The 27,953-nt window shown below is 44.1% G+C and overlaps 1 protein-coding gene across 5 annotated transcripts; it reads right to left on the bottom strand.

Annotated features, from left to right (window-relative positions):
• Positions 1-1,031: 1,031 nt before the first annotated feature.
• Positions 1,032-22,391, bottom strand: cdip1 (cell death-inducing p53 target 1). 5 transcript variants are annotated; one of them, XM_056253242.1, is made up of 5 exons: positions 22,238-22,391; positions 16,839-16,959; positions 15,824-15,994; positions 2,632-2,899; positions 1,032-1,786 (listed from the first exon to the last, which is right to left on the bottom strand). In XM_056253242.1, the coding sequence occupies exons 2-5, from the start codon at positions 16,921-16,923 to the stop codon at positions 1,675-1,677; spliced, it is 636 nt and encodes a 211-aa protein (XP_056109217.1). In that variant the 5' UTR covers positions 16,924-16,959; positions 22,238-22,391; the 3' UTR covers positions 1,032-1,674. The 5 variants fall into 5 exon arrangements, with proteins under 5 accessions (XP_056109217.1, XP_056109224.1, XP_056109214.1 ...); XM_056253249.1 differs by having other exon boundaries at positions 16,839-16,956; XM_056253239.1 differs by having other exon boundaries at positions 15,824-15,997; positions 16,839-16,932.
• Between the last annotated feature and the right edge of the window lie 5,562 nt (positions 22,392-27,953).

Here is a 27,953-nt window from a genome sequence, read left to right as displayed (position 1 = left end):
AATAATAATTAACAATGCAGTAATTACTAATACAGTGCTTATATTTTATATATAGTGTCTTGAGCACTGTGGATGTTGTAGCTTTTGTATTCTGTACCATTTCAGCAATGATTCACATTGTCAGACAGAGCAAAATGTTTTTTGAAAGTTTACAATTTCACAACCAGAACAAACATCTATTCCGAAATGACCAAATAACGGAAACAATCTCTTTGGATGATTCCACAGAAATCACAATCTGACCACAAAAAGGAAAAATCAGGACAATCATCATTTAAGTCCTTGTGGCCTGTTACACACAGTTTTAATAAGTGAACGGTTAATCTGCTTTGAGTTATGAAGCCCAGTGCAGCAACAAGCCCAGCTTGACACACTGAGGGGACATATGGCCCAATAGAGCGCTATGCAAGATTACAGTGATGCCATGCAGCGCATTTCATCATGCTGGTGAACTCCAACAGCAAAGCAGCTTTGAACAGCCTTTACAAGAGATTTCTTCCCTTTTTGAAGAAGACGACGACGACGACGACACCTTCACCACGTTAAGTAGAAATGAAAAAAAATAACGCAACCGCCACTTCTAAACATGTTGTTTAGCAGTTCTGGCCAGAATACATGTTAAAATAAATATGTGATTAGAGATGATTCTACACTGATCTTAATATCAGCAAACAGACCTACTTTAGTAATGACTTGCAAACTGACCTGGATAACCGATGATAGTTTAGAGAAGGCTCAAACAGCTTATTGACGACAACACAGAACAGCTAGTATAGTGGTTTGAAAAGCACCATGGCTATAGTTCTGATTCACAGTTCAAAAACATATTAAATGTATATTGGTTGAATTCCACAAATATGACCCTAACGTGAACAGCACGGCATATTAAAACACCATGAGCTTTAATGAAAGCTATCTGGTATCCCTAAATTACTAAAAGGAGATTTAGATGGACAGGACATACATATTCCTTATCAAAAGAAACCTTTCAACTAAAATGACACATCTACACGAACATTTCATATATAAGCATATCAAATCAAATGAGTCTTGTCGACAAACATAAGAAATTGAAAACATAACAAAAGTGAAAGAATTTTTTTTCCTCATAACATTTGCATAAAATGCCAAATATAGACGCACTTTTCACATGTAAAAGCAACAATGTTACTCCAGGACAGCGTTAGACGGTCCCAGACCCAGCCATTAAAGACTTTCATTTCAATATGTTAAAATAAAACAATAATGCATCAAATAATAATCCTACATTCCAACAATACTGACCCTGTAGTGAAATTCAGTTGTTTTCGCTACTCAGTAATATTCACAAATGAGCTTAAGGTTACTGTTTTCACATATTTTCTACACGTTTACACTTCGCTTTACTGCTAAAAAAAATGAAAATTTGAAACAGTGCTTTGATGAAACAATGACCATTGTGCATATTAAAACGTACCGATCCTTCATGCCCTCTGCTTCATTTTAGAGGTGTCAGTAACTACATCAAGTCAAGTGCCTGTAAATTAAATGTGAGAATCAATAGTTACATAAAGCGAGAAATGGCTAGAAATACGAGCCGTCAGCTGGGGCGATCACAGAGCAGAAGGAAATGAGAGTGAGTCGTCAACACCCACCAGAATGAGGTCACAGCACGATCGTTAATGGGATAGACTGTTAGCATATGCGCTTGTGTGTGTAAATATAGCCCTTGCAGTTGGGGCAAGTGTGTGTCACATCCTTGAGGTCGTCAATCATACAGGGGATCAAGCAGCAACCTAGATCACAACTGTAAAACAAAGACAAAAGTCATGAGGGATCTCAAGAGCTCACTGTATGGTTCATCATTCAGGGCTCATTGTGTATTCATTTATTCAAAACTACATCAAAAATGCAATTCACGCATGCATGGCCTGAATGCACCTCTTGTATGGTGCACGTTTTTAATTTCCGTTTTAAAATTCATTTACACTACTATTCACAAGTTTGGGGTGAGTAAGATTTTTTTGATAGAAATTAATACTTTTATTGACAAAGACGCATTGAAATGATCAAAAGAGAGATTCATAATGTCACAAAAAAATTATATTTCAAATAAATACTGTTCTTTTGTTTCCACAAAAATATTAAGCAGCACGTTTTCAATATTGATAATAACGATAAGAAATGTTTCTTGAGAATCAAATCAGATCATATTAGGATGATTTCTGAAGGATCATGTGACCCTGACGACTGGAGTAATGATGCTGAAAATTCAGCTTTGATCTCAGGAATAAATGACATTTTAATTTATAACAATAGAAAACAGTCATTTTGAATTGTAATACTGTTTTTACTGAACTTTTGATCAAACAAATGCAGCCTTGGTGAACAAGAGACTTCTTAAAACATTAAAAATCCCCAAACTTTTGAACAGAGGTGTAGATATTTTGTATGAGCATAAAGTCAAAAAACTGAAATTAGAATGAAGAAAAAAAGCCTCTTTATATTAAGAAAAACCTTATTTAGCATACGCTTTTATTATTATTTCTTATAAAATTGTATGTCTGCCAACTCAAAGACATGAAGGCCATCCAACATGCAGAAAGATGATTTCATCATATCACATATTGTGCCGTTCAGTTCGTCACTTACCCGACAAAGAAGCAGAACATGCAGATTAGAGTATTCATGAGGCCGATGTCGTGGCTGATGCGGGTGGTGATGGGTTGTTGGCAGTGTGGACAAACCGTCTGCACTGGAGCCGACTGAAACATCTCCCCCTGTAGAACAGTCACGGTGGTGGTGGTACCAGGAGGGGAGAGAACTGTGGCTGTGTGACCTGGACCAAAGTGACTGGGCCCCGGACCATAGTGCTCCGCTATCGGATGAGGAAAGTGCCCAGGGGGAGCGTAGTAACCACCTGCAGCACATCAATTTTGAGGTTAAAGTTAGTTCACACAAACATGAAAATTCTCTCATGATTTGCTCACCATCATCCAATCCCCGATTGTATATGACTGTTTCTTTCTTCAGATAAACACAAACTAATATTTGTAGGAAAATGATCCATCTTTGTGAGCCCATATAATGCCATTGAATGGCTGTTGCACGTTTGACACGTAAAATATCGATCGTGAGTTATCTTTTTTTTTAAATCATATTTTTCTTAAACACCTAGCCTATCGTTTCACTTATACCCATTCATCCATTGGGGTCGTATGGATTATTTTTCTACAAATTTTTTATTTTTGTTTGCATGAGGTTGAGTAAATGATGAGAGAATTTTAATTTTTGGGTGAACTATCCCTTGAAGATAGTTCTACACACATAGATTGTATCTTGGCACGATTGCTTTGTATGACAAACAGATTTAATTAAGGCTTTTATTAACAAAAACATTAATCTACTCACACATCAGTTGTGGTAAACGGAAGCTCAAGCATGTTCGCTTGAGGTACAATAACCAATGAGGTTCATCCTCGTGTTATGCAGCACGTTTGAGCTTCTGCAGGAACCAATGAGGTTCATTCTCGTGTTACGCAGCACGTTTGAGCTTCAGCAAGAACCAATGAGGTTCATCCTCGTGTTACGCAGCACGTTTGAGCTTCAGCAAGAACCAATGAGGTTCATCCTCGTGTTACGCAGCACGTTTGAGCTTCTGCAGGAACCAATGAGGTTCATTCTCGTGTTACGCAGCACGTTTGAGCTTCAGCAAGAACCAATGAGGTTCATCCTCGTGTTATGCAGCACGTTTGAGCTTCAGCAAGAACCAATGAGGTTCATCCTCGTGTTATGCAGCACGTTTGAGCTTCTGCAGGAACCAATGAGGTTCATCCTCGTGTTATGCAGCACGTTTGAGCTTCTGCAGGAACCAATGAGGTTCATTCTCGTGTTACGCAGCACGTTTGAGCTTCAGCAAGAACCAATGAGGTTCATCCTCGTGTTATGCAGCACGTTTGAGCTTCAGCAAGAACCAATGAGGTTCATCCTCGTGTTACGCAGCACGTTTGAGCTTCTGCAGGAACCAATGAGGTTCATCCTCGTGTTACGCAGCACGTTTGAGCTTCTGTAAGAACCAATGAGGTTCATTCTCGTGTTATGCAGCACGTTTGAGCTTCAGCAAGAACCAATGAGGTTCATCCTCGTGTTACGCAGCACATTTGAGCTTCAGCAAGAACCAATGAGGTTCATTCTCGTGTTACGCAGCATGTTTGAGCTTCAGCAAGAACCAATGAGGTTTATTCTCGTGTTACGCAGCACGTTTGAGCTTCAGCAGGAACCAATGAGGTTCATTCTCGTGTTACGCAGCATGTTTGAGCTTCAGCAAGAACCAATGAGGTTCATTCTCGTGTTACGCAGCATGTTTGAGCTTCAGCAAGAACCAATGAGGTTCATTCTCGTGTTACGCAGCATGTTTGAGCTTCAGCAAGAACCAATGAGGTTCATTCTCGTGTTACGCAGCATGTTTGAGCTTCAGCAAGAACCAATGAGGTTTATTCTCGTGTTACGCAGCACGTTTGAGCTTCTGCAGGAACCAATGAGGTTCATTCTCGTGTTACGCAGCACGTTTGAGCTTAAGCAAGAACCAATGAGGTTCATTCTCTTGTTACGCAGCACGTTTGAGCTTAAGCAAGAACCAATGAGGTTCATTCTCATGTTACGCAGCACGTTTGAGCTTCTGTAAGAACCAATGAGGTTCATTCTCGTGTTACGCAGCACGTTTGAGCTTAAGCAAGAACCAATGAGGTTCATTCTCGTGTTACGCAGCACGTTTGAGCTTCTGCAGGAACCAATGAGGTTCATTCCCGTGTTACGCAGCACGTTTGAGCTTAAGCAAGAACCAATGAGGTTCATTCTCTTGTTACGCAGCACGTTTGAGCTTAAGCAAGAACCAATGAGGTTCATTCTCGTGTTACGCAGCACGTTTGAGCTTCTGCAGGAACCAATGAGGTTCATTCCCGTGTTACGCAGCACGTTTGAGCTTAAGCAAGAACCAATGAGGTTCATTCTCTTGTTACGCAGCACGTTTGAGCTTAAGCAAGAACCAATGAGGTTCATCCTCGTGTTACGCAGCACGTTTGAGCTTCTGCAGGAACCAATGAGGTTCATTCTCGTGTTACGCAGCACGTTTGAGCTTAAGCAAGAACCAATGAGGTTCATCCTCGTGTTACGCAGCACGTTTGAGCTTCTGCAGGAACCAATGAGGTTCATTCTCGTGTTACGCAGCACGTTTGAGCTTCAGCAAGAACCAATGAGGTTCATTCTCGTGTTACGCAGCATGTTTGAGCTTCAGCAAGAACCAATGAGGTTCATTCTCGTGTTACGCAGCATGTTTGAGCTTCAGCAAGAACCAATGAGGTTCATTCTCGTGTTACGCAGCATGTTTGAGCTTCAGCAAGAACCAATGAGGTTCATTCTCGTGTTACGCAGCATGTTTGAGCTTCAGCAAGAACCAATGAGGTTTATTCTCGTGTTACGCAGCACGTTTGAGCTTCTGCAGGAACCAATGAGGTTCATTCTCGTGTTACGCAGCACGTTTGAGCTTAAGCAAGAACCAATGAGGTTCATTCTCTTGTTACGCAGCACGTTTGAGCTTAAGCAAGAACCAATGAGGTTCATTCTCATGTTACGCAGCACGTTTGAGCTTCTGTAAGAACCAATGAGGTTCATTCTCGTGTTACGCAGCACGTTTGAGCTTAAGCAAGAACCAATGAGGTTCATTCTCGTGTTACGCAGCACGTTTGAGCTTCTGCAGGAACCAATGAGGTTCATTCCCGTGTTACGCAGCACGTTTGAGCTTAAGCAAGAACCAATGAGGTTCATTCTCTTGTTACGCAGCACGTTTGAGCTTAAGCAAGAACCAATGAGGTTCATCCTCGTGTTACGCAGCACGTTTGAGCTTCTGCAGGAACCAATGAGGTTCATTCTCGTGTTACGCAGCACGTTTGAGCTTAAGCAAGAACCAATGAGGTTTATTCTCGTGTTACGCAGCACGTTTGAGCTTAAGCAAGAACCAATGAGGTTCATTCTCTTGTTACGCAGCACGTTTGAGCTTAAGCAAGAACCAATGAGGTTCATTCTCATGTTACGCAGCACGTTTGAGCTTCTGTAAGAACCAATGAGGTTCATTCTCGTGTTACGCAGCACGTTTGAGCTTAAGCAAGAACCAATGAGGTTCATTCTCGTGTTACGCAGCACGTTTGAGCTTCTGCAGGAACCAATGAGGTTCATTCCCGTGTTACGCAGCACGTTTGAGCTTCAGCAGGAACCAATGAGGTTCATTCTTGTGTTACGCAGCACGTTTGAGCTTCTGCAAGAACCAATGAGGTTCATTCTCGTGTTACGCAGCACGTTTGAGCTTAAGCAAGAACCAATGAGGTTCATTCTCGTGTTACGCAGCACGTTTGAGCTTCAGCAAGAACCAATGAGGTTCATCCTCGTGTTACGCAGCACGTTTGAGCTTCTGTAAGAACCAATGAGGTTCATTCTCGTGTTACGCAGCACGTTTGAGCTTCTGTAAGAACCAATGAGGTTCATTCTCGTGTTACGCAGCACGTTTGAGCTTAAGCAAGAACCAATGAGGTTAATTCTCGTGTTACGCAGCACGTTTGAGCTTCTGCAGGAACCAATGAGGTTCATTCCCGAGTTACGCAGCACGTTTGAGCTTCAGCAGGAACCAATGAGGTTCATTCTTGTGTTACGCAGCACGTTTGAGCTTCTGCAAGAACCAATGAGGTTCATTCTCGTGTTACGCAGCACGTTTGAGCTTCAGCAAGAACCAATGAGGTTCATTCTCGTGTTACGCAGCACGTTTGAGCTTCAGCAGGAACCAATGAGGTTCATCCTCGTGTTACGCAGCACATTTGAGCTTCAGCAAGAACCAATGAGGTTCATTCTCGTGTTACGCAGCATGTTTGAGCTTCAGCAAGAACCAATGAGGTTTATTCTCGTGTTACGCAGCACGTTTGAGCTTCAGCAGGAACCAATGAGGTTCATTCTCGTGTTACGCAGCATGTTTGAGCTTCAGCATAAACCAATGAGGTTCATTCTCGTGTTACGCAGCATGTTTGAGCTTCAGCAAGAACCAATGAGGTTCATTCTCGTGTTACGCAGCATGTTTGAGCTTCAGCAAGAACCAATGAGGTTCATTCTCGTGTTACGCAGCATGTTTGAGCTTCAGCAAGAACCAATGAGGTTTATTCTCGTGTTACGCAGCACGTTTGAGCTTCTGCAGGAACCAATGAGGTTCATTCTCGTGTTACGCAGCACGTTTGAGCTTAAGCAAGAACCAATGAGGTTCATTCTCTTGTTACGCAGCACGTTTGAGCTTAAGCAAGAACCAATGAGGTTCATTCTCATGTTACGCAGCACGTTTGAGCTTCTGTAAGAACCAATGAGGTTCATTCTCGTGTTACGCAGCACGTTTGAGCTTAAGCAAGAACCAATGAGGTTCATTCTCGTGTTACGCAGCACGTTTGAGCTTCTGCAGGAACCAATGAGGTTCATTCCCGTGTTACGCAGCACGTTTGAGCTTAAGCAAGAACCAATGAGGTTCATTCTCTTGTTACGCAGCACGTTTGAGCTTAAGCAAGAACCAATGAGGTTCATCCTCGTGTTACGCAGCACGTTTGAGCTTCTGCAGGAACCAATGAGGTTCATTCTCGTGTTACGCAGCACGTTTGAGCTTAAGCAAGAACCAATGAGGTTTATTCTCGTGTTACGCAGCACGTTTGAGCTTAAGCAAGAACCAATGAGGTTCATTCTCTTGTTACGCAGCACGTTTGAGCTTCTGCAGGAACCAATGAGGTTCATTCCCGTGTTACGCAGCACGTTTGAGCTTCAGCAAGAACCAATGAGGTTCATTCTCGTGTTACGCAGCACGTTTGAGCTTCAGCAGGAACCAATGAGGTTCATCCTCGTGTTACGCAGCACATTTGAGCTTCAGCAAGAACCAATGAGGTTCATTCTCGTGTTACGCAGCATGTTTGAGCTTCAGCAAGAACCAATGAGGTTTATTCTCGTGTTACGCAGCACGTTTGAGCTTCAGCAGGAACCAATGAGGTTCATTCTCGTGTTACGCAGCATGTTTGAGCTTCAGCAAGAACCAATGAGGTTCATTCTCGTGTTACGCAGCATGTTTGAGCTTCAGCAAGAACCAATGAGGTTCATTCTCGTGTTACGCAGCATGTTTGAGCTTCAGCAAGAACCAATGAGGTTCATTCTCGTGTTACGCAGCATGTTTGAGCTTCAGCAAGAACCAATGAGGTTTATTCTCGTGTTACGCAGCACGTTTGAGCTTCTGCAGGAACCAATGAGGTTCATTCTCGTGTTACGCAGCACGTTTGAGCTTCTGTAAGAACCAATGAGGTTCATTCTCGTGTTACGCAGCACGTTTGAGCTTAAGCAAGAACCAATGAGGTTCATTCTCGTGTTACGCAGCACGTTTGAGCTTCTGCAGGAACCAATGAGGTTCATTCCCGTGTTACGCAGCACGTTTGAGCTTCAGCAGGAACCAATGAGGTTCATTCTTGTGTTACGCAGCACGTTTGAGCTTCTGCAAGAACCAATGAGGTTCATTCTCGTGTTACGCAGCACGTTTGAGCTTAAGCAAGAACCAATGAGGTTCATTCTCGTGTTACGCAGCACGTTTGAGCTTCAGCAGGAACCAATGAGGTTCATTCCCGTGTTACGCAGCACGTTTGAGCTTAAGCAAGAACCAATGAGGTTCACTCTAGTGTTATGCAGCACGTTTGAGCTTCAGCAGGAACCAATGAGGTTCATTCCCGTGTTACGCAGCACGTTTGAGCTTAAGCAAGAACCAATGAGGTTCACTCTAGTGTTATGCAGCACGTTTGAGCTTCTGCAGGAACCAATGAGGTTCATTCCCGTGTTACGCAGCACGTTTGAGCTTCAGCAGGAACCAATGAGGTTCATTCTTGTGTTACGCAGCACGTTTGAGCTTCTGCAAGAACCAATGAGGTTCATTCTCGTGTTACGCAGCACGTTTGAGCTTAAGCAAGAACCAATGAGGTTCATTCTCGTGTTACGCAGCACGTTTGAGCTTCTGTAAGAACCAATGAGGTTCATTCTCGTGTTACGCAGCACGTTTGAGCTTAAGCAAGAACCAATGAGGTTCATTCTCGTGTTACGCAGCACGTTTGAGCTTCAGCAGGAACCAATGAGGTTCATCCTCGTGTTACGCAGCACGTTTGAGCTTCTGCAGGAACCAATGAGGTTCATTCTCGTGTTACGCAGCACGTTTGAGCTTCAGCAAGAACCAATGAGGTTCATTCTCGTGTTACGCAGCACGTTTGAGCTTCAGCAAGAACCAATGAGGTTAATTCTCGTGTTACGCAGCACGTTTGAGCTTCAGCAGGAACCAATGAGGTTTGTTCTCACCCGTTAAGCGGGCCAAGTTAAGCTTCTGTTTATGTTCCCTGATCAATGTTTATATGAGAATTAAAGTCTGAATTTAATCTGGTTATCATATAGTTATCCAGTCTCTTCAGAATATTTGGACTAAACCGCTCGATCCATATGCATTCGTTTTACGATCTCTTTATGAACTTTTTGAAGCGACAAAGTGGTATTTACGTAGCTGTCAACAGAAGGACAGAAAGCTTTCAGATTTCATTAAAAACATAATTTGTGTTTCGAAGATAGATGAACGAAAGTCTTACAGGTTTAGAACGTATGAGTGAGTATATGATAAAAAAAATCATTTTGAATGAACTAACCCTTATAATTACTGCTTTAACTCACGTTTGAGCTTCTGCAGGAACCAATGAGGTTCATTCTCGTGTTACGCAGCACGTTTGAGCTTAAGCAAGAACCAATGAGGTTTATTCTCGTGTTACGCAGCACGTTTGAGCTTAAGCAAGAACCAATGAGGTTCATTCTCTTGTTACGCAGCACGTTTGAGCTTAAGCAAGAACCAATGAGGTTCATTCTCATGTTACGCAGCACGTTTGAGCTTCTGTAAGAACCAATGAGGTTCATTCTCGTGTTACGCAGCACGTTTGAGCTTAAGCAAGAACCAATGAGGTTCATTCTCGTGTTACGCAGCACGTTTGAGCTTCTGCAGGAACCAATGAGGTTCATTCCCGTGTTACGCAGCACGTTTGAGCTTCAGCAGGAACCAATGAGGTTCATTCTTGTGTTACGCAGCACGTTTGAGCTTCTGCAAGAACCAATGAGGTTCATTCTCGTGTTACGCAGCACGTTTGAGCTTAAGCAAGAACCAATGAGGTTCATTCTCGTGTTACGCAGCACGTTTGAGCTTCAGCAAGAACCAATGAGGTTCATCCTCGTGTTACGCAGCACGTTTGAGCTTCTGTAAGAACCAATGAGGTTCATTCTCGTGTTACGCAGCACGTTTGAGCTTCTGTAAGAACCAATGAGGTTCATTCTCGTGTTACGCAGCACGTTTGAGCTTAAGCAAGAACCAATGAGGTTAATTCTCGTGTTACGCAGCACGTTTGAGCTTCTGCAGGAACCAATGAGGTTCATTCCCGAGTTACGCAGCACGTTTGAGCTTCAGCAGGAACCAATGAGGTTCATTCTTGTGTTACGCAGCACGTTTGAGCTTCTGCAAGAACCAATGAGGTTCATTCTCGTGTTACGCAGCACGTTTGAGCTTCAGCAAGAACCAATGAGGTTCATTCTCGTGTTACGCAGCACGTTTGAGCTTCAGCAGGAACCAATGAGGTTCATCCTCGTGTTACGCAGCACATTTGAGCTTCAGCAAGAACCAATGAGGTTCATTCTCGTGTTACGCAGCATGTTTGAGCTTCAGCAAGAACCAATGAGGTTTATTCTCGTGTTACGCAGCACGTTTGAGCTTCAGCAGGAACCAATGAGGTTCATTCTCGTGTTACGCAGCATGTTTGAGCTTCAGCATAAACCAATGAGGTTCATTCTCGTGTTACGCAGCATGTTTGAGCTTCAGCAAGAACCAATGAGGTTCATTCTCGTGTTACGCAGCATGTTTGAGCTTCAGCAAGAACCAATGAGGTTCATTCTCGTGTTACGCAGCATGTTTGAGCTTCAGCAAGAACCAATGAGGTTTATTCTCGTGTTACGCAGCACGTTTGAGCTTCTGCAGGAACCAATGAGGTTCATTCTCGTGTTACGCAGCACGTTTGAGCTTAAGCAAGAACCAATGAGGTTCATTCTCTTGTTACGCAGCACGTTTGAGCTTAAGCAAGAACCAATGAGGTTCATTCTCATGTTACGCAGCACGTTTGAGCTTCTGTAAGAACCAATGAGGTTCATTCTCGTGTTACGCAGCACGTTTGAGCTTAAGCAAGAACCAATGAGGTTCATTCTCGTGTTACGCAGCACGTTTGAGCTTCTGCAGGAACCAATGAGGTTCATTCCCGTGTTACGCAGCACGTTTGAGCTTAAGCAAGAACCAATGAGGTTCATTCTCTTGTTACGCAGCACGTTTGAGCTTAAGCAAGAACCAATGAGGTTCATCCTCGTGTTACGCAGCACGTTTGAGCTTCTGCAGGAACCAATGAGGTTCATTCTCGTGTTACGCAGCACGTTTGAGCTTAAGCAAGAACCAATGAGGTTTATTCTCGTGTTACGCAGCACGTTTGAGCTTAAGCAAGAACCAATGAGGTTCATTCTCTTGTTACGCAGCACGTTTGAGCTTCTGCAGGAACCAATGAGGTTCATTCCCGTGTTACGCAGCACGTTTGAGCTTCAGCAAGAACCAATGAGGTTCATTCTCGTGTTACGCAGCACGTTTGAGCTTCAGCAGGAACCAATGAGGTTCATCCTCGTGTTACGCAGCACATTTGAGCTTCAGCAAGAACCAATGAGGTTCATTCTCGTGTTACGCAGCATGTTTGAGCTTCAGCAAGAACCAATGAGGTTTATTCTCGTGTTACGCAGCACGTTTGAGCTTCAGCAGGAACCAATGAGGTTCATTCTCGTGTTACGCAGCATGTTTGAGCTTCAGCAAGAACCAATGAGGTTCATTCTCGTGTTACGCAGCATGTTTGAGCTTCAGCAAGAACCAATGAGGTTCATTCTCGTGTTACGCAGCATGTTTGAGCTTCAGCAAGAACCAATGAGGTTCATTCTCGTGTTACGCAGCATGTTTGAGCTTCAGCAAGAACCAATGAGGTTTATTCTCGTGTTACGCAGCACGTTTGAGCTTCTGCAGGAACCAATGAGGTTCATTCTCGTGTTACGCAGCACGTTTGAGCTTCTGTAAGAACCAATGAGGTTCATTCTCGTGTTACGCAGCACGTTTGAGCTTAAGCAAGAACCAATGAGGTTCATTCTCGTGTTACGCAGCACGTTTGAGCTTCTGCAGGAACCAATGAGGTTCATTCCCGTGTTACGCAGCACGTTTGAGCTTCAGCAGGAACCAATGAGGTTCATTCTTGTGTTACGCAGCACGTTTGAGCTTCTGCAAGAACCAATGAGGTTCATTCTCGTGTTACGCAGCACGTTTGAGCTTAAGCAAGAACCAATGAGGTTCATTCTCGTGTTACGCAGCACGTTTGAGCTTCAGCAGGAACCAATGAGGTTCATTCCCGTGTTACGCAGCACGTTTGAGCTTAAGCAAGAACCAATGAGGTTCACTCTAGTGTTATGCAGCACGTTTGAGCTTCAGCAGGAACCAATGAGGTTCATTCCCGTGTTACGCAGCACGTTTGAGCTTAAGCAAGAACCAATGAGGTTCACTCTAGTGTTATGCAGCACGTTTGAGCTTCTGCAGGAACCAATGAGGTTCATTCCCGTGTTACGCAGCACGTTTGAGCTTCAGCAGGAACCAATGAGGTTCATTCTTGTGTTACGCAGCACGTTTGAGCTTCTGCAAGAACCAATGAGGTTCATTCTCGTGTTACGCAGCACGTTTGAGCTTAAGCAAGAACCAATGAGGTTCATTCTCGTGTTACGCAGCACGTTTGAGCTTCAGCAGGAACCAATGAGGTTCATCCTCGTGTTACGCAGCACGTTTGAGCTTCTGTAAGAACCAATGAGGTTCATTCTCGTGTTACGCAGCACGTTTGAGCTTAAGCAAGAACCAATGAGGTTTATTCTCGTGTTACGCAGCACGTTTGAGCTTCAGCAGGAACCAATGAGGTTCATCCTCGTGTTACGCAGCACGTTTGAGCTTCTGCAGGAACCAATGAGGTTCATTCTCGTGTTACGCAGCACGTTTGAGCTTAAGCAAGAACCAATGAGGTTCATTCTCGTGTTACGCAGCACGTTTGAGCTTAAGCAAGAACCAATGAGGTTCATTCTCTTGTTACGCAGCACGTTTGAGCTTAAGCAAGAACCAATGAGGTTCATTCTCATGTTACGCAGCACGTTTGAGCTTCTGTAAGAACCAATGAGGTTCATTCTCGTGTTACGCAGCACGTTTGAGCTTAAGCAAGAACCAATGAGGTTCATTCTCGTGTTACGCAGCACGTTTGAGCTTCTGCAGGAACCAATGAGGTTCATTCCCGTGTTACGCAGCACGTTTGAGCTTCAGCAGGAACCAATGAGGTTTATTCTCGTGTTACGCAGCACGTTTGAGCTTCAGCAGGAACCAATGAGGTTCATTCTTGTGTTACGCAGCACGTTTGAGCTTCTGCAAGAACCAATGAGGTTTATTCTCGTGTTACGCAGCACGTTTGAGCTTAAGCAAGAACCAATGAGGTTCATTCTCGTGTTACGCAGCACGTTTGAGCTTTAGCAGGAACCAATGAGGTTCATCCTCGTGTTACGCAGCACGTTTGAGCTTTAGCAGGAACCAATGAGGTTCATCCTCGTGTTACGCAGCACGTTTGAGCTTCTGTAAGAACCAATGAGGTTCATTCTCGTGTTACGCAGCACGTTTGAGCTTAAGCAAGAACCAATGAGGTTCATTCTCGTGTTACGCAGCACGTTTGAGCTTCAGCAGGAACCAATGAGGTTCATCCTCGTGTTACGCAGCACGTTTGAGCTTCTGCAGGAACCAATGAGGTTCATTCTCGTGTTACGCAGCACGTTTGAGCTTCAGCAAGAACCAATGAGGTTCATTCTCGTGTTACGCAGCACGTTTGAGCTTCAGCAAGAACCAATGAGGTTAATTCTCGTGTTACGCAGCACGTTTGAGCTTCAGCAGGAACCAATGAGGTTTGTTCTCACCCGTTAAGCGGGCCAAGTTAAGCTTCTGTTTATGTTCCCTGATCAATGTTTATATGAGAATTAAAGTCTGAATTTAATCTGGTTATCATATAGTTATCCAGTCTCTTCAGAATATTTGGACTAAACCGCTCGATCCATATGCATTCGTTTTACGATCTCTTTATGAACTTTTTGAAGCGACAAAGTGGTATTTACGTAGCTGTCAACAGAAGGACAGAAAGCTTTCAGATTTCATTAAAAACATAATTTGTGTTTCGAAGATAGATGAACGAAAGTCTTACAGGTTTAGAACGTATGAGTGAGTATATGATAAAAAAAATCATTTTGAATGAACTAACCCTTATAATTACTGCTTTAACTATCAACAAGATTTTAAAAAGGCAGCAATACCTACAACAGTAACCTAAAACAGTGTCAATTGAGAGGCAGTTATTACATTTTGATGAAAGATTTTGGAAACATTTTATTTTACAGTGTCCTTGTTACAAGTTACATGCAGTATAGCTACTATAATAATAACTGTAAGTTACACATTATTACATGCAACTAACCCTGAACCAAAATCTCATCCTAACCCTATATAGTATAGGTAGTTAGTTAAAGGCACACTATGCAAGAATTGTACCTTAATATAACAGCTTCAAAGTAATTTCGGTGGTAAACAAACTCATAGTAGGGCGAATCATCCTGGTAGTAAAGCTTGGGGGGGACGCCGCTGGAAAAACCAGTAATACGAGTTTGAGAGGAGCCCCCCCCCCCCGACAAATCTCGCGAGAATCACGAGTCACGACATGCTTTACAGCAACGACGTCACACACATTAACAACAACATATGAAGCACGAAGACACTTGCGCGCATTTCAGACATGATACTCGACGATGAAAAAAAGCTAAGAAAACACAGTCGGAAGAGACTAGGAAAAGAGAATGAGCCTCTCTGCTCAAGTTTTGTTTGAGTTCTTTAATGGTCTAGTGGTAGATCTTTTGCCAAGCGTGTCAGAGGTTACAGGTTGTAAGTTTTTTCTCTCTCATCAAAACTGAATATGTTCATCAGTGGTTACAGTCTATAGCAGGGACACGTTTTTGTGCATTTTATTTTGTGATTTCACCGGAATGAATAGAGAGTCTCCGCAGCGGCAATAGATTGAAGAGCGCGTCCGAGTGAAGACTGCACGCCACAGAGAACACTGTATCCATGACACTGATAGCAGCGGACACGAGCGCTCAGCTTGAGTTCAAAAACACATTTTAGCGCTCTCTTATTTAATTCAAAAAATGCACACTATGAAAGATTTGTACCTTAATATAACAGCTTCAAAGGGGTATCAGGCTGTGAGTGCAGAGACCAGACTATGGCAGAGACGCTCTGCGTGAGTGGTATTTACGACAGTAACGTTAAATACAAGTACTCCACAGCGACTATAGGGGTCGCTGTTTGACAAAAACGGAATTCCTACATAGTGTGCCTTTAATATTACACAGTACTTAAATGTATTATTACACTTTAACAATGTTCTGTGTAATCGTGCTCAAAGCCCCGACACATCACTTTCAGTTTCATTGTGAACAGAAAAATCACTTGTTGCTCGTAACTTGACGCATCACATTATTCTGATTTAACATTATTGCTAGCTCTTCTCTCTGAAATGCTAATGATCTGTGAATGGCTGCTGATGCATTAGTGTGTGAGTTTGGTTGGCACACCCACCGTGAGGATGAGGCATGGGCATATGCATGTGCATAGGCATAGGAATAGGCTTGGGACCTTCGCCTGGGACGTGCGGAGGAACAAACCCAGGTGTGGCTTCATAAGGTGGAGGCCCGTATTCTGGAGGCAGCGGCTGTCCTTGTGGAGGTCCTGTCATTACTGGAGCAGAGGCTGCTGAGGGAAACAGCTTTATGTCAATTATTTATTTTTTAATTACAGAATTCCTGTATCCCTCCTGCTAGACTTGCTCCTCTCATAATTAATCATAAACATGCAGTGGTGTCCAAACATATGAGACCACTAGTGAAATGGCAAATGGTGTTAATGTGCAGTGCATTAATGAATAATAGTATTTTTTTTTATTCAATACAACATTCTTCCTTACAAATTAGCCTACTATATCAGCCAATATGAGTGAAAATGTGTGGAACAAACCACAAAACCCATTTTCATTTTTCAACAACAGCAGCGATCGAGCTGCATGATCTCCACAAGTTTGAATCAAACCTGATGAGTTTAAAGTTTAAATCCGTTTTCAATGGTCACAAAATGTATTAGTGATCTATTGCAGGATCCTGTGGTGACAGACTTTATGATTCCACTGTAAATCAAAGTACAGTTTTATACACAGACTGCAGTGTGGTTTCAACAAGACATTTTACAGAGTTAATATATTCATATGTATAGTCTTTCCTGCTCACACCAACGTGATGTTAATAATAATAGTTATTATTGTTGTTATTATTTCATCATTGAACATATGTTGCTATAATTAAGTGAAACAAAAGAAATCTAGTTCCATGCAATTCTAGTGGCCCATTGAAAGGTTGTGAGGAAAGTGTTTACATTCAAGTTGCCATGGTTTCCTAGAACAACGTTTTGAAATATCTGCACCAATGAGCTAATGATGGTGACGAGCATTTCTTCAAGCCATTGCACCTATTAAAAGCAGGTTTAAAAAGTAGAAGTTCATTTCAAATGTCTAAGGAGAAGAGAAAAATATCAAGGTATTTACCAGAAACTGGAGGTTGTCCATTTTTTTCCTCAAGAAGTGGGGCATTGGGGCCGCCTGGGTAAGGAGGAGGGGGGTCACTGGACATGTTGGTTCCCTGGAAGGAGGCCAGATAAGGGAGCTTCTAGGGTGAACACAGACAGGCCACGTGGTTCAATAAGCATCCCGGACTACTGTTGCTGAGGCATTTCACATCCAATTATTAATTTGCAGATGCTCACTGCCTCAACATTCCCACGAGCCCACAAATAAATCAACATACATAAGCATGAAATATCTAGCCTTGTGGACAAAGATTTTCTTTGCACTTTAGACTAATAAAGGGGTTTCCAATCCTTCTTCCGGAGGGCCACTGTCCTGAAGAGTTTAGCTCCCACCCCAATTAAACACACCTGATCCAGCTAATCCAGGTCTTTGGCATACTAGAAACTTCCAGGCAGGTGTGTTGAGGCAAGCTGGCGCTAAACTCTGCAGGATAGAGGCGCTCCAGGAGCGAGTTTGGACACCTCTTTTTTTAGATTCTCCTTCCACTCATCGTTTGTGAAGTGGTGCAAGTCAACGTCCCACCAGACCTTGCCTCAGACTCCTTGTCGGCTTGTTTTGGGCGTTATACTGCTTGATAAAAATATAAGCAGCACGGCACAAAGCTTCATGTGCTCGTCGTCTCTAAATTAGGACCTGAAATAGATATTTAGTCTGCTTTTTAAAACAAAGAAATTGTAGGAGGATGATTAGTCTCAAAAGATCATTTCTGATTTGAAGCTTGTGACAATCAACCCGATCGCTTTATTTAGCGTTCATATAAACACAATATGTTTGGATTCATCAATCATCAACACTACCGTTCAAAAGTTTAGGGTCTGTAAGATTTTAATACTTTTATTCAGCAAGGATGTATTAAATGAATCAATTATGACAGTGAAGACATTTAGAACATAACAAAAGATTTACATTTCAAATACATGCTGTTCTTTTGGACTTTCTATTCATCATGAAAATAAAATGGTTTCCACAAAAATATTCATTGATAATAATAAGAAATGTTGCTTGAGCAGCAAATCATCATATAAGAGTGATTTCTGAAGGATCATGTGACACTGAAGACTGGAGGAATGATGCTGAAAATTCAGCTTTGACATCACAGGAATAAATTACATTTTAAAATATATTCAAATAGGAAACAGTTATTTTAAATGATAATGATATTATTTCACTATATTACTGTTTTATTGCATTTTTAATCAAATAAATGGAGCCTTGTAAGAGACTTCTTTGAAAAACATTTTTAAAAAATCGTACCTACCCCAAACGTTTGAATGGTATCCCGTATAATCCTCATGCCTATATATATATATCCCTGAATAATTCTACCTATCGGTTAAAGGTTAGTTAGTTCAACTAATCAAGCCTCTTCTTGTACCAAACACCATTACAGCTAAGAAATCTAGACATAAATCAAAAACAGAAGAATTCAATAAGTCACTACAATGCAGCGCAATGTTATGGAATATGTACAATCTCTTGGCTTAAGTAGACAGTTTTGGCCTTTAAGAAGTTAAAGTAACAACAATACAGTAGGGCACAGTATTCTTAGAACCTCAGATATGTGGGTCAAGACTAACCAGATATCAAATATTGTGTCCTTTGTGTGAAATATGTGTCCTTTCATAAATAAAATTAACTTGTCAAAGTTTAAGGGAAATAAATGCAAATGAAAAACAAGATCCTGGGAGAAACCGCACCTCATTTGAAAACCAAATCGAAGTAACTAAGACTAAACCTGTCATCTTCAATCCTTATTCCTTAGTTATAATAGTGGCATAACTGCATATGTGGCATTATTATGGTTTGCATCAAATACTTATAATCAGATATTAACATAAAATAATTAATCATTAAAATGGCTAGTCATAGGTGTGTCCTGGTAAACAGGTGATATGACTACACATTATCTCATTTGCACTTTCTTGGAATGATTACCACCAGCCAATAGGGATGAAGCAGGAAATGCAAAAATAAAGCATGTGACTACTACTATATGTGGAGCGTATAAATATTGCGTGAGCCTAATGTCCATTAGCTTATGTAGTCAGAGTAACTCGTTGCCCAGTTCACATCCTGTATTACTTAGGATAATGGAAATGAATTACACAGAAAGCTTCTCCGTATAACCGCAAACTATGGCAACATTTCTGATGCATTGCCACCGTGTCATTAGAACATTCGAAAAATATCTGATACAAAACTATAGATATAACACCCTGTTGATTAAAACCATTATAACGTTGAGTGTTTAATCCATACTGAACATCAGCTTATACACTTTCATTTCATATAGAGCATTTCATAAAGCTACCTTTCCACCTTTTTCCTAACAAGCCTAAATTATGAGAGGGACTTTTGGTTTGGGGAAGTTCCACTCAAAGAAGCGAAAAACGAATCATTTCAAAATCATAAGGTTGAGCTACAAATAATCCTGATCCGTCAGTTTGACCGAATGAGCTGTAATTCATGTTAATAACGTAACACTTGGTATTTTAATGTGACATTGTATAACAAGAATATCTATGACTAGAGCTATTTTCAGTCATTACATTCTTTTCCTTCTGATTCTTTTCCTTTTTATTCAGCTGTAGTTAAAAAAAAGACAACACATACTGCGCATTTGTGGTCTGTTCTTCCGATTTAATTTGTGCTATCCAATGAATAATGCACTGCAGAATTGTAAGAATATCTTGTTTTTCTCCCCAAATCCTCACGTCTCTTTCCAGGTTTGTTTTCACACGGATATTTAAAAATGTAATTGTCTCCCCTTTTCACTTCTAATCCGTATTAGCAGTGTTTACTGGAATGTTTCTAAAACGGGTAAAAAATACAATATTTATTGTCTGTCAAAATGACGGAAATCACTTGGAAATATTATCACTCAATGTTCCAGTTAAATAACATTTTTTATTAAAGCAACGCTCCAGAAATAATCAAGCTTTTGGGGAATTCCTGGTCTGTTGAAGTCATTTGTTAATGCTTTTATACTTTTAAATTTCCTTATAAAGGAAAATTCCCTCTTAATGATCAATGGTTGAAGGAATAATGTCTTCTTAGGCCTACATTGTATTTGAAAATGTTTATTATTGCGTTTGTGGAGTGAACCTTTCGCTTTTGTTTACAATTTAACATAGGCTAAGTTATACTTCACATCCAGGAAAAAGGTGGATAGGCCTAGCCTGGGAAAACCCAGACAACTTCCGGCAAATTTAGATTTGCTCTGAAAGTTAGTCTGGCAAAGAGCTCATTCAAGCCCATTTCCAATCCGTCGAAATCGCGGCACCAATCAGAAACGTTGGGGCGGGCTTTACACGATGACGACAGCGCTGGGATTTTGAAGCAGATTTTGTAGCCTACATTACAAAGATGGATGCCGCCGTCGAACATCACTCGTTCGAATCAGCTATCGCGTCTGTTTTAAGCGATTTGAACGTTTCCTTTTTGTTAAAAACAGAGCAAAGAACAACACTCGGAGATGTTTCTCCGCCGCTCTGCATACGTCATCTCCTTCATCGCTCTGATTGGGTTTAGGTCTATCCGCGACATCTGTTGGTGACGCCCCTTTGGAAATGATTTGTCTATGACGCTTTGCCAGACCATAACTCAGTTACAACTGAGAATGGTCTGGTTTTAACCAGGCTAGGATAGGCCAGTGTTGGTCCTGATCTACAGCAGATAAACAGTAACTCAACAAAAATATGTTCTAAGAACGTTTTGCTAATGTTCCCATTGAGTTATGAAAATGTTATTTTGAACATTTTCTGAAAGTTTCAAATGATTTAAAAAGTTTTTTTCTTGGTTATATCAACATTAAGTGAACATTCCATTTAGTAATTTTGCACACAATTAGGCCTATGGGAATGTTACTTTTGAATGTTCTCTGAATATAATGAAACAAGTAGTAACATTTAAAAATAAACGTTGAACAAACTAAAACGCATAGATCGTGAACGACGGCTATAGGCTAAATAACTTTTTTGTGAACATTATTAAAGACTAGATAACTTTTAACAAACCGTTTAGTAACGTTAGAAGGAAGAAAGTTGGCAGAATTTTAGCCAAAGCTTTGAGAACGTTCCCTGTTAGCTGGGAAACCATTTGTTTTGTGTAAAAATTGGATAATTCAATAATTCTTACAACTTTTATGTGTTTGAAACACGCACTTGGCATAGCTTTATATATTAAGGCGATACACTACAGGCAAAAACACTTTTTTCATGCATCCGTCAATTTTGAGATTTTGGGCTTTTTGGCTTTTCATAAAGTGTTATTTCAGACTAGTGGAAAGAAAATATCCAAAATACACTTTGAAGTGTATCTTTCATAGCACTTTTTTGATTTGCGCCTGTAGATTTCAATTACTGGTCATATGTTTAAAGGCTTTCTAAAAATGAGTCAGAAATCTACACTTCAGAAGCTTACATACACCAAACTTTACAGTTTTATCCCTATTTTACATAGGGGTTTGTTCATATATAATTTGCCTGTTTTTATAAAACATTTTATTCCTTAAAAGAAATTGTGAAAATGTTTTGTTTTTTTCAGCTATTTCTTTTTTTTCTAATATGTTTCTGGTACTGTCAAAATTTTCTGATTTATGGAAACAATCAACTGGGGAAGTATGGTGACATCTACTAGTTCATTTTTACCCTATTCACCTGGGGGGGGGGGGGGGGGTATAGCCTTAACTTTGTGTTATAGGTATTTTACCAATTATAATATTAAGAAGATTAGCGACAGCTTTTAAACTTTTAAACGTGCTGAAATGAGCGAGCAGCACATGAGTTGGTGTGTTTGTTCTGGTGTTTTCTGGAATAGAGATCAGCGATTATCCATCGCCGCTGGCACTGATTACATAACACACTGCCCTAACCTTCATGTCTTCACTATTACTCAACTTTCACTGTGATTCACCTTAACATAGAACGATAGTGTTGCAAATAGCTATTTGTGTCTGGCCTCATCATCAATGTAAAGAAAACGGGAGTTACTTTATTTGGTCTAAAAATAAGTCCCGGTCTCTACACTGACAGCACACAAGTGTAGAGTGACTCGCACTATTGCATATACATGCAATACTCATTCATCGCAGCAGCAAGCCTTGCTAGCACATATCTCTCAGCCATTTAACTTAGTCATATTAACATAAAAGCACGACACATGTAAATCCATCTGTTAGAAATTCAAGCGAAACGTAACAACTTTCAGAGGGCGATATACATCTTTAGCGATTAAAATCCATGGGCGATTGATAGGCTATTCGTGAATGGTGCGAGCACAGGCCTGCGGTTGCAGATCATAACGCCGCCAGCGCACAAAAACACAAAGCAATATTCATACAAGCGACGTGCTGTTACCTTCTGTATCCACGGCGTCAATCAAAATATCAGCTTTGCGAACTTTCCGATTTCTAGCTTAAACGTTGATGCTTTGTGGCTCCAGTTTTCCAATAACATCCGCTGCTGGGAAGGATTTGACGTAAACATGGGAGATGGGAGGTGTAAAAAGTGTCTGTGAGAATCCAACTGGCGATTTATTTTACTATGGCGAAGGATTAGATTATGAATATTAAGTAGGCCACGTGAGTGGACGCTCTCGCAGGGTTACTAGGCAACGTCAGCATTACGTAATTATTATTCATGCTTTAAGCCTTCGCCGTAGTAGGATTTTTAAGTAGGTAAGTGTTGAGTCCGTTTACTCTATTTTATTGAGCTGCTTGTGCGGCACTTTAATGCATCTATGGCATAAGAACGTCAATAATTTACACTTCAAATGGTGAGGTTTTATTGAAATAATTTTGCAACGGAGTACTTGATTCTGATTGGTCAATCGTTGGTCAGGTGATCAAATAACGTTACTTCTGAACTTTGATTATGGCAACGCTGCTCATCCATCCCCATATAGATCCATCCAGGAAACCTGTTTGTTTCCTAAAAAGAAGGGGTCATATTTTGTCAAACCACAAACCTTTATAACCACAAACTAATGGTTATTTTTAGGTTTTCATTTTATAACCGAAAACTAACTTTCCTAGACTTTCTCGGAAACAATATTTTTCTATCATGGTCATTCTTCAACTGTGTTGGCAAACGAAACATTTTTAAAAATCGAAAAGCGCTCCCCTATACTGTTGACAACCTGTGTAACAATATTTGTATACCACTAGTTCTTAAAAGAAAGGTGTTTAATTTCTCATCGTGGCCTCTGTTGTCACCAAAGGAGAATAGTTCTCTTACGAGAGGTTCTCTCGTATTGCGTAAGCTAGCTTACGCTGCGGGAAAGATTCATCTTTGCTGAGATATTGAAGCCAAAAAATTATTTCATAATTTTGTATCCATACACAACGCAGTTCCTCTGCGGCAGACCTAGAGCGGGCTAGCTAGCAGCTCATTGGTTCGCTCAGAGAGAACTGCTTAAGCCTATGGGAGAGCGGGGCTGAACCCGCTTCCAATGAGAGGCGCCCGCGCGCTCATTGCGTCATGACCCGCCAGAATGGGCGTGGCCATGGTGTATATAAGGCGCTCTCCCAGGCTTATATGTTGATTCATTTCATCTTCAGCAAGCTGCACGCTTCTGCTGTTCCTGAGAAAAGCCATCGCCGTCGAAGAAGGCATCCTCTAGCGAGCTCAAGGACCCTGAAGAAGCCGGCCGTCTTCGCCACCTTCAGCCGCCCAGCAAGCTAGGCCATCCGACGATTGTATCCTTTCTCTATTTCTAAAAGAGCCGAGCGTCTTTTTAAAGATGTCTCGTTTTTCCTGCGGCTCTTGCCGCGCTCGTCTCGAGGACGGAGACCGCCATGTCATCTGCGCTCTCTGCTTGGGACTCGAGCATGCAGAACTCGCCCTCGCTGATGGAGGATGCGACCTCTGTGAAAGCCTGCCGTTATCGTCCCTGCGGGCACGACTTCTGGCAGTGAAAACCGCTCCCGTGCCGCCTATTCTCTCGCCGCGTAAAAAGAAACGCCGCTCTCAAAGGCCGCCGGAGCCCCCAGCGGAAACATGCGGGCCGCCGCCGCCGCCTCCCGCTTCCCGCTCTCCCTCCCCGCCCCTGCCGGACATTCAGTTGCCGCCGAGTGGCCGCTCTGTTGTTTCCGATGACGCCGCGGAGGAGAAGGACTCCTGTTCACTGCTCGCTTCTGACAGTGAAGACTGGTCATCTCTCGGATCCGCGAGAGAGTCGACGGGGACCCGCGCCGGGATAGAAGAGGAGCTGATGCGCCTCCTCTCACAGGCCGTCGAACGCCTCGGTCTCGAGTGGTCTCCTCCACCCGAGCAGGCCCCGAACCGAATGGACGGTAGCTTTTTTCATCGGCGCTCGACCCCCGCGTGCACCCGGGCCGCTCCATTCCTGCCTGAACTTCACGCAGAGCTGACAAAATCCTGGAATGCACCGCTCTCGGCTAGAAATCGCTCCGATGTATCCGCCGCGCTGCGCTCGGTGGACGGAGCCGCCGAGAAAGGCTATGCAGCCATGCCGCCCGTCGAGGACTTGGTCGCCACACACCTCTGCCCGCCCTCCGCTAGATGGCGTTCTTCACCCACGCTTCCTTCGAAGGCTTGCAGAGCGACCTCGAGCTTTCATGCTCGCGCTTACGCCGCCGCCGGTCAGGCCGCCGCTGCGCTTCACTCTATGTCTGTCCTCCAAGTGTTACAGAGCGATATTCTCCGTGAATGGGCCGAAGGCGGTAGAAAAAACCCCCCCGCCGTCACGGATTTGAGAAGTGCTACGGATCTCGCCCTTCGCGCCACTAAAGCCGCCGCACAAGCTCTGGGGAAATGCATGGCCAGCCTTTGTGTTGCTGAGAGACACTTATGGCTCACGCTCGCCGACATGGGAGATTCTGAGCGCGCCGCGTTTCTCAACGCGCCCCTCTCCCCGACGGGCCTGTTTGGATCTGCCGTCACGGGAATTGTCGATCGCTTTTCTGAAGTGCAGAAAGCTTCTCAGGCGATGAACTTGTTTCTACCCCGCCGCGCTAGCTCTTCAGCGGGCCGCTCTCACGAGCCCTCCGCCAGAGCCCCATCACAGCGCCCCCCTCCGCAGACTCAAACAACTCAGCGCAGTCAGAGCGGCCGCCCTCGCCCTCGCTCTCGCTCTGACAGCCGCCGCAGACCGCCGCCCCCCCGTGGCCCGCGACCTAAGATCACGCTGAAGCCTGATCATCAGAAGTCTGCCTAACAATGTCAAGAAAACGACGGTGCTCTCCCGCCGCGGCCGGACCGCCGTCAAAGCTTCGCCCTCTGCCAGTCCCCGTTATTTCGCCGACTGCTGTAGTGTTGACCGCCACAAACAAGCCGGTGTCCCAGCCCGCTTGCGAGCGTCAAAAAGCCGTTTTTACGGCTACCCAGAGAAACCTCAAAAAGAGAAATTTTGCCAGTTGTGTAGAAAATGTGCCCACAATCATGTGTTCACCCATACACACAAGCATAACATATCCCGTGTCTCTATCAGAGCCCCATCACATGAAACGGGCACAGCCCGCTCTAATATCAGAGAACATAAACACGCCCACGAGCTCGTGCACGTGTCCCCTCTCTGCTCGCTCTGTGTCACGGCCCATAGACTCCTCTCTGAGTGCAAATCCCGTTGCCACACACATTCAAAGCGCGCCCACACACTGTGTCCAGCCCGCTATGTGCAGCAATCAGGGCAATACAGCCATTCGGCCACTAGCCGCATGCTCCAAAGCGTGGGAAGCCATTCCAGGCATTTCCCCGTGGGTGTTAAGCATTATAAAGAACGGCTACCTGCTACAGTTTCGCCGCCGCCCGCCTCGTGCGCGCGCGCAGCTCGAATCTTCTGTCAGCCCGCTGGTCGCCGGCACGCTCCGCTCAGAAATTGCGACGCTGTTGCAAAAGGGCGCGATAGAGAGAGTCCCGCCATCTATGACCGAGTCGGGGTTTTACGGCCGTTATTTTCTGGTTCCCAAGAAAGACGGCGGCCTCAGACCGATCTTAGATCTCAGGTCTTTGAACAAAGCGCTCATGAAGAGACCGTTCAAGATGCTCACTACCAGGAAACTCCTCGCGCAGGTGCGCCAAGGGGACTGGTTCATATCTCTAGACCTGAAAGACGCCTATTTTCAGATCCAGATAAATCCCCGTCACAGGCCATTCTTACGTTTCGCCTTCGAGGGTCTTGTTTATCAATACGCCGTTCTCCCGTTCGGCTTATCTCTGGCGCCCCGTACATTCACGAAGTGCATGGATACGGCGCTCGCCCCCCTGCGAAGCCAGGGGCTGCGCATTCTGAATTATCTGGACGACTGGCTGATTTTGGCCCAATCACAGACGGAGCTTCTGTCGCACCGCGCAGTTCTCCTCGACCATTTGGAAACGCTGGGCCTCTCTGTCAACTGGACAAAGAGCTCCCTTCATCCCAGTCAATCGATTTCCTTCCTAGGAATAGATTTGGACTCGGGCACGTTGACGGCTCGCCTGTCTACACAGCGCGCGCGCAGTGTTCAGCGTCTAGCCGCCTCGTTCCAGATGGGCACCCGCAGGCCTCTGAAAACTTTTCAGAGGATGCTGGGTTACATGGCCTCAGCCTCCGCTGTACTTCAGCTGGGCCTTCTGCACATGCGCCCGCTTCAGTTCTGGTTGAACAGCCGTGTACCCCACCGCGCGTGGAACACGGGTCGCCAGCTGATCAGGGTTACGCAAACGTGTCTCACGGCGCTGCAGCCATGGACAGTAGCAGAATGGTTTCGTCTAGGCGTCACGATGGGGACCTTTTCCTGCCGAAAAGTCATCTCGACAGATGCATCCAACATGGGTTGGGGTGCAGTCTGCGAGGGCTCACCGGCCTTCGGCCACTGGTCGATTCAGGAAAGCCCATTACATATAAACTGTCTGGAAATGCTGGCGGTCGAGAACGCGCTCTCGCACTTTCTCCCGCGCATCCAGGGACACCACGTCCTGATCCGTTCGGACAATATGGCCGTGGTCTCCTATCTCAACCGTCAGGGCGGTGTTAGATCCAGAAATCTCTGTCGACTGACGCACCGCATTCTAGTTTGGTCTCAGAGCCGCCTGCTCTCGCTCAGAGCGACGCACGTGCCGGGCCATCTGAACGACGGTCCAGACATACTGTCCAGGAACCTCATCTCCACAGGAGAATGGTCCCTGAACTCACAGACGGTCCAGTTACTGTGGCGACTATTCGGCAGAGCAGAAGTAGACCTCTTCGCGTCAGAAGAGAACGCTCACTGCCCAATATATTTCTCGAAGAGCGAGGACGCGCTAGCCCAGGAATGGCCTCGCCGCCCGCTCTATGCATTCCCTCCGATCGCTCTGTTACCACAGGTAATTCAGAGGATCAGGGACACACGCCACTCGGTGCTCCTCATAGCCCCGCGTTGGGAGAGTCAGAATTGGGTTCCGGAGCTCACGCAGCTGTCACAGACAGCCCCGTGGCCCATCCCAGTCAGAGCAGATCTCCTCTCTCAAGCTCGCGGCACGATCTGGCACCCCCATCCACAGCGCTGGGCGCTGCATGCATGGGTGATCAACGACTATTCGTTGATTTGCCAGAGGGAGTAAGAAACACTATCATACAGGCTAGAGCACCTTCCACGAGAAGGCTCTATGCGTCTAAATGGTCTGTGTTCTCAAAATGGTGCACCGACAAACAGCTGGACCCACGGTCGTGCGAGGTGCCGTCTTTGCTTGTTTTCCTTCAAGAGATGCTGGACAAGGGCAGGTCCCCCTCCACTCTCAAGGTTTATGTGGCAGCCGTCGCGGCGTTCGCGGAACCCCGACGCGCTCAGTCATTGGGCAAAGACGAGTTAGTCATCCGCTTCCTCAGGGGAGCTAAGAGGATGAACCCTCCGCGGCCCCCGTCGGTTCCGGTTTGGGATCTTTCTATAGTCCTTGAAGCTATGAAAGCACCCCCGTTCGAACCGCTCGAGTCTGTGGATCTGAAATACCTCTCGCTCAAAACCGTTTTCCTGACGGCTCTGTCCTCAGTTAAACGCGTTGGGGATCTTCACGCGCTCTCATCCAGCGCCGCGTGTCTTGAGTTTGGACCGAATGATTCGATTGTCATTCTCAAACCTAGGCATGGCTATGTCCC

The sequence above is a fragment of the Rhinichthys klamathensis genome, unplaced genomic scaffold, assembly GCF_029890125.1.
Source record: "Rhinichthys klamathensis goyatoka isolate OS25496 unplaced genomic scaffold, OSU_Roscu_1.1 h1tg000004l_1, whole genome shotgun sequence".
In the NCBI taxonomy this organism is placed as follows: Eukaryota; Metazoa; Chordata; class Actinopteri; order Cypriniformes; family Leuciscidae; genus Rhinichthys; species Rhinichthys klamathensis.
Note: the sequence above shows the minus strand (reverse complement) of the source record. Positions and strands in the feature narration are given on the sequence as shown.

Coding starts and splice junctions, on each gene's coding strand:
- cdip1 (XM_056253239.1), bottom strand. CDS start 16,923: ATGTCCAGTGACCCCCCTCCTCCTTACCCAGGCGGCCCCAATGCCCCA. Junction 15,998..16,838: donor TGGACAACCTCCAGTTTCTG/GTAAATACCTTG, acceptor TGTTTCCCTCAG/CAGCCTCTGCTCCAGTAATG. Junction 2,900..15,823: donor GCCCATGCCTCATCCTCACG/GTGGGTGTGCCA, acceptor GATGTGCTGCAG/GTGGTTACTACGCTCCCCCT.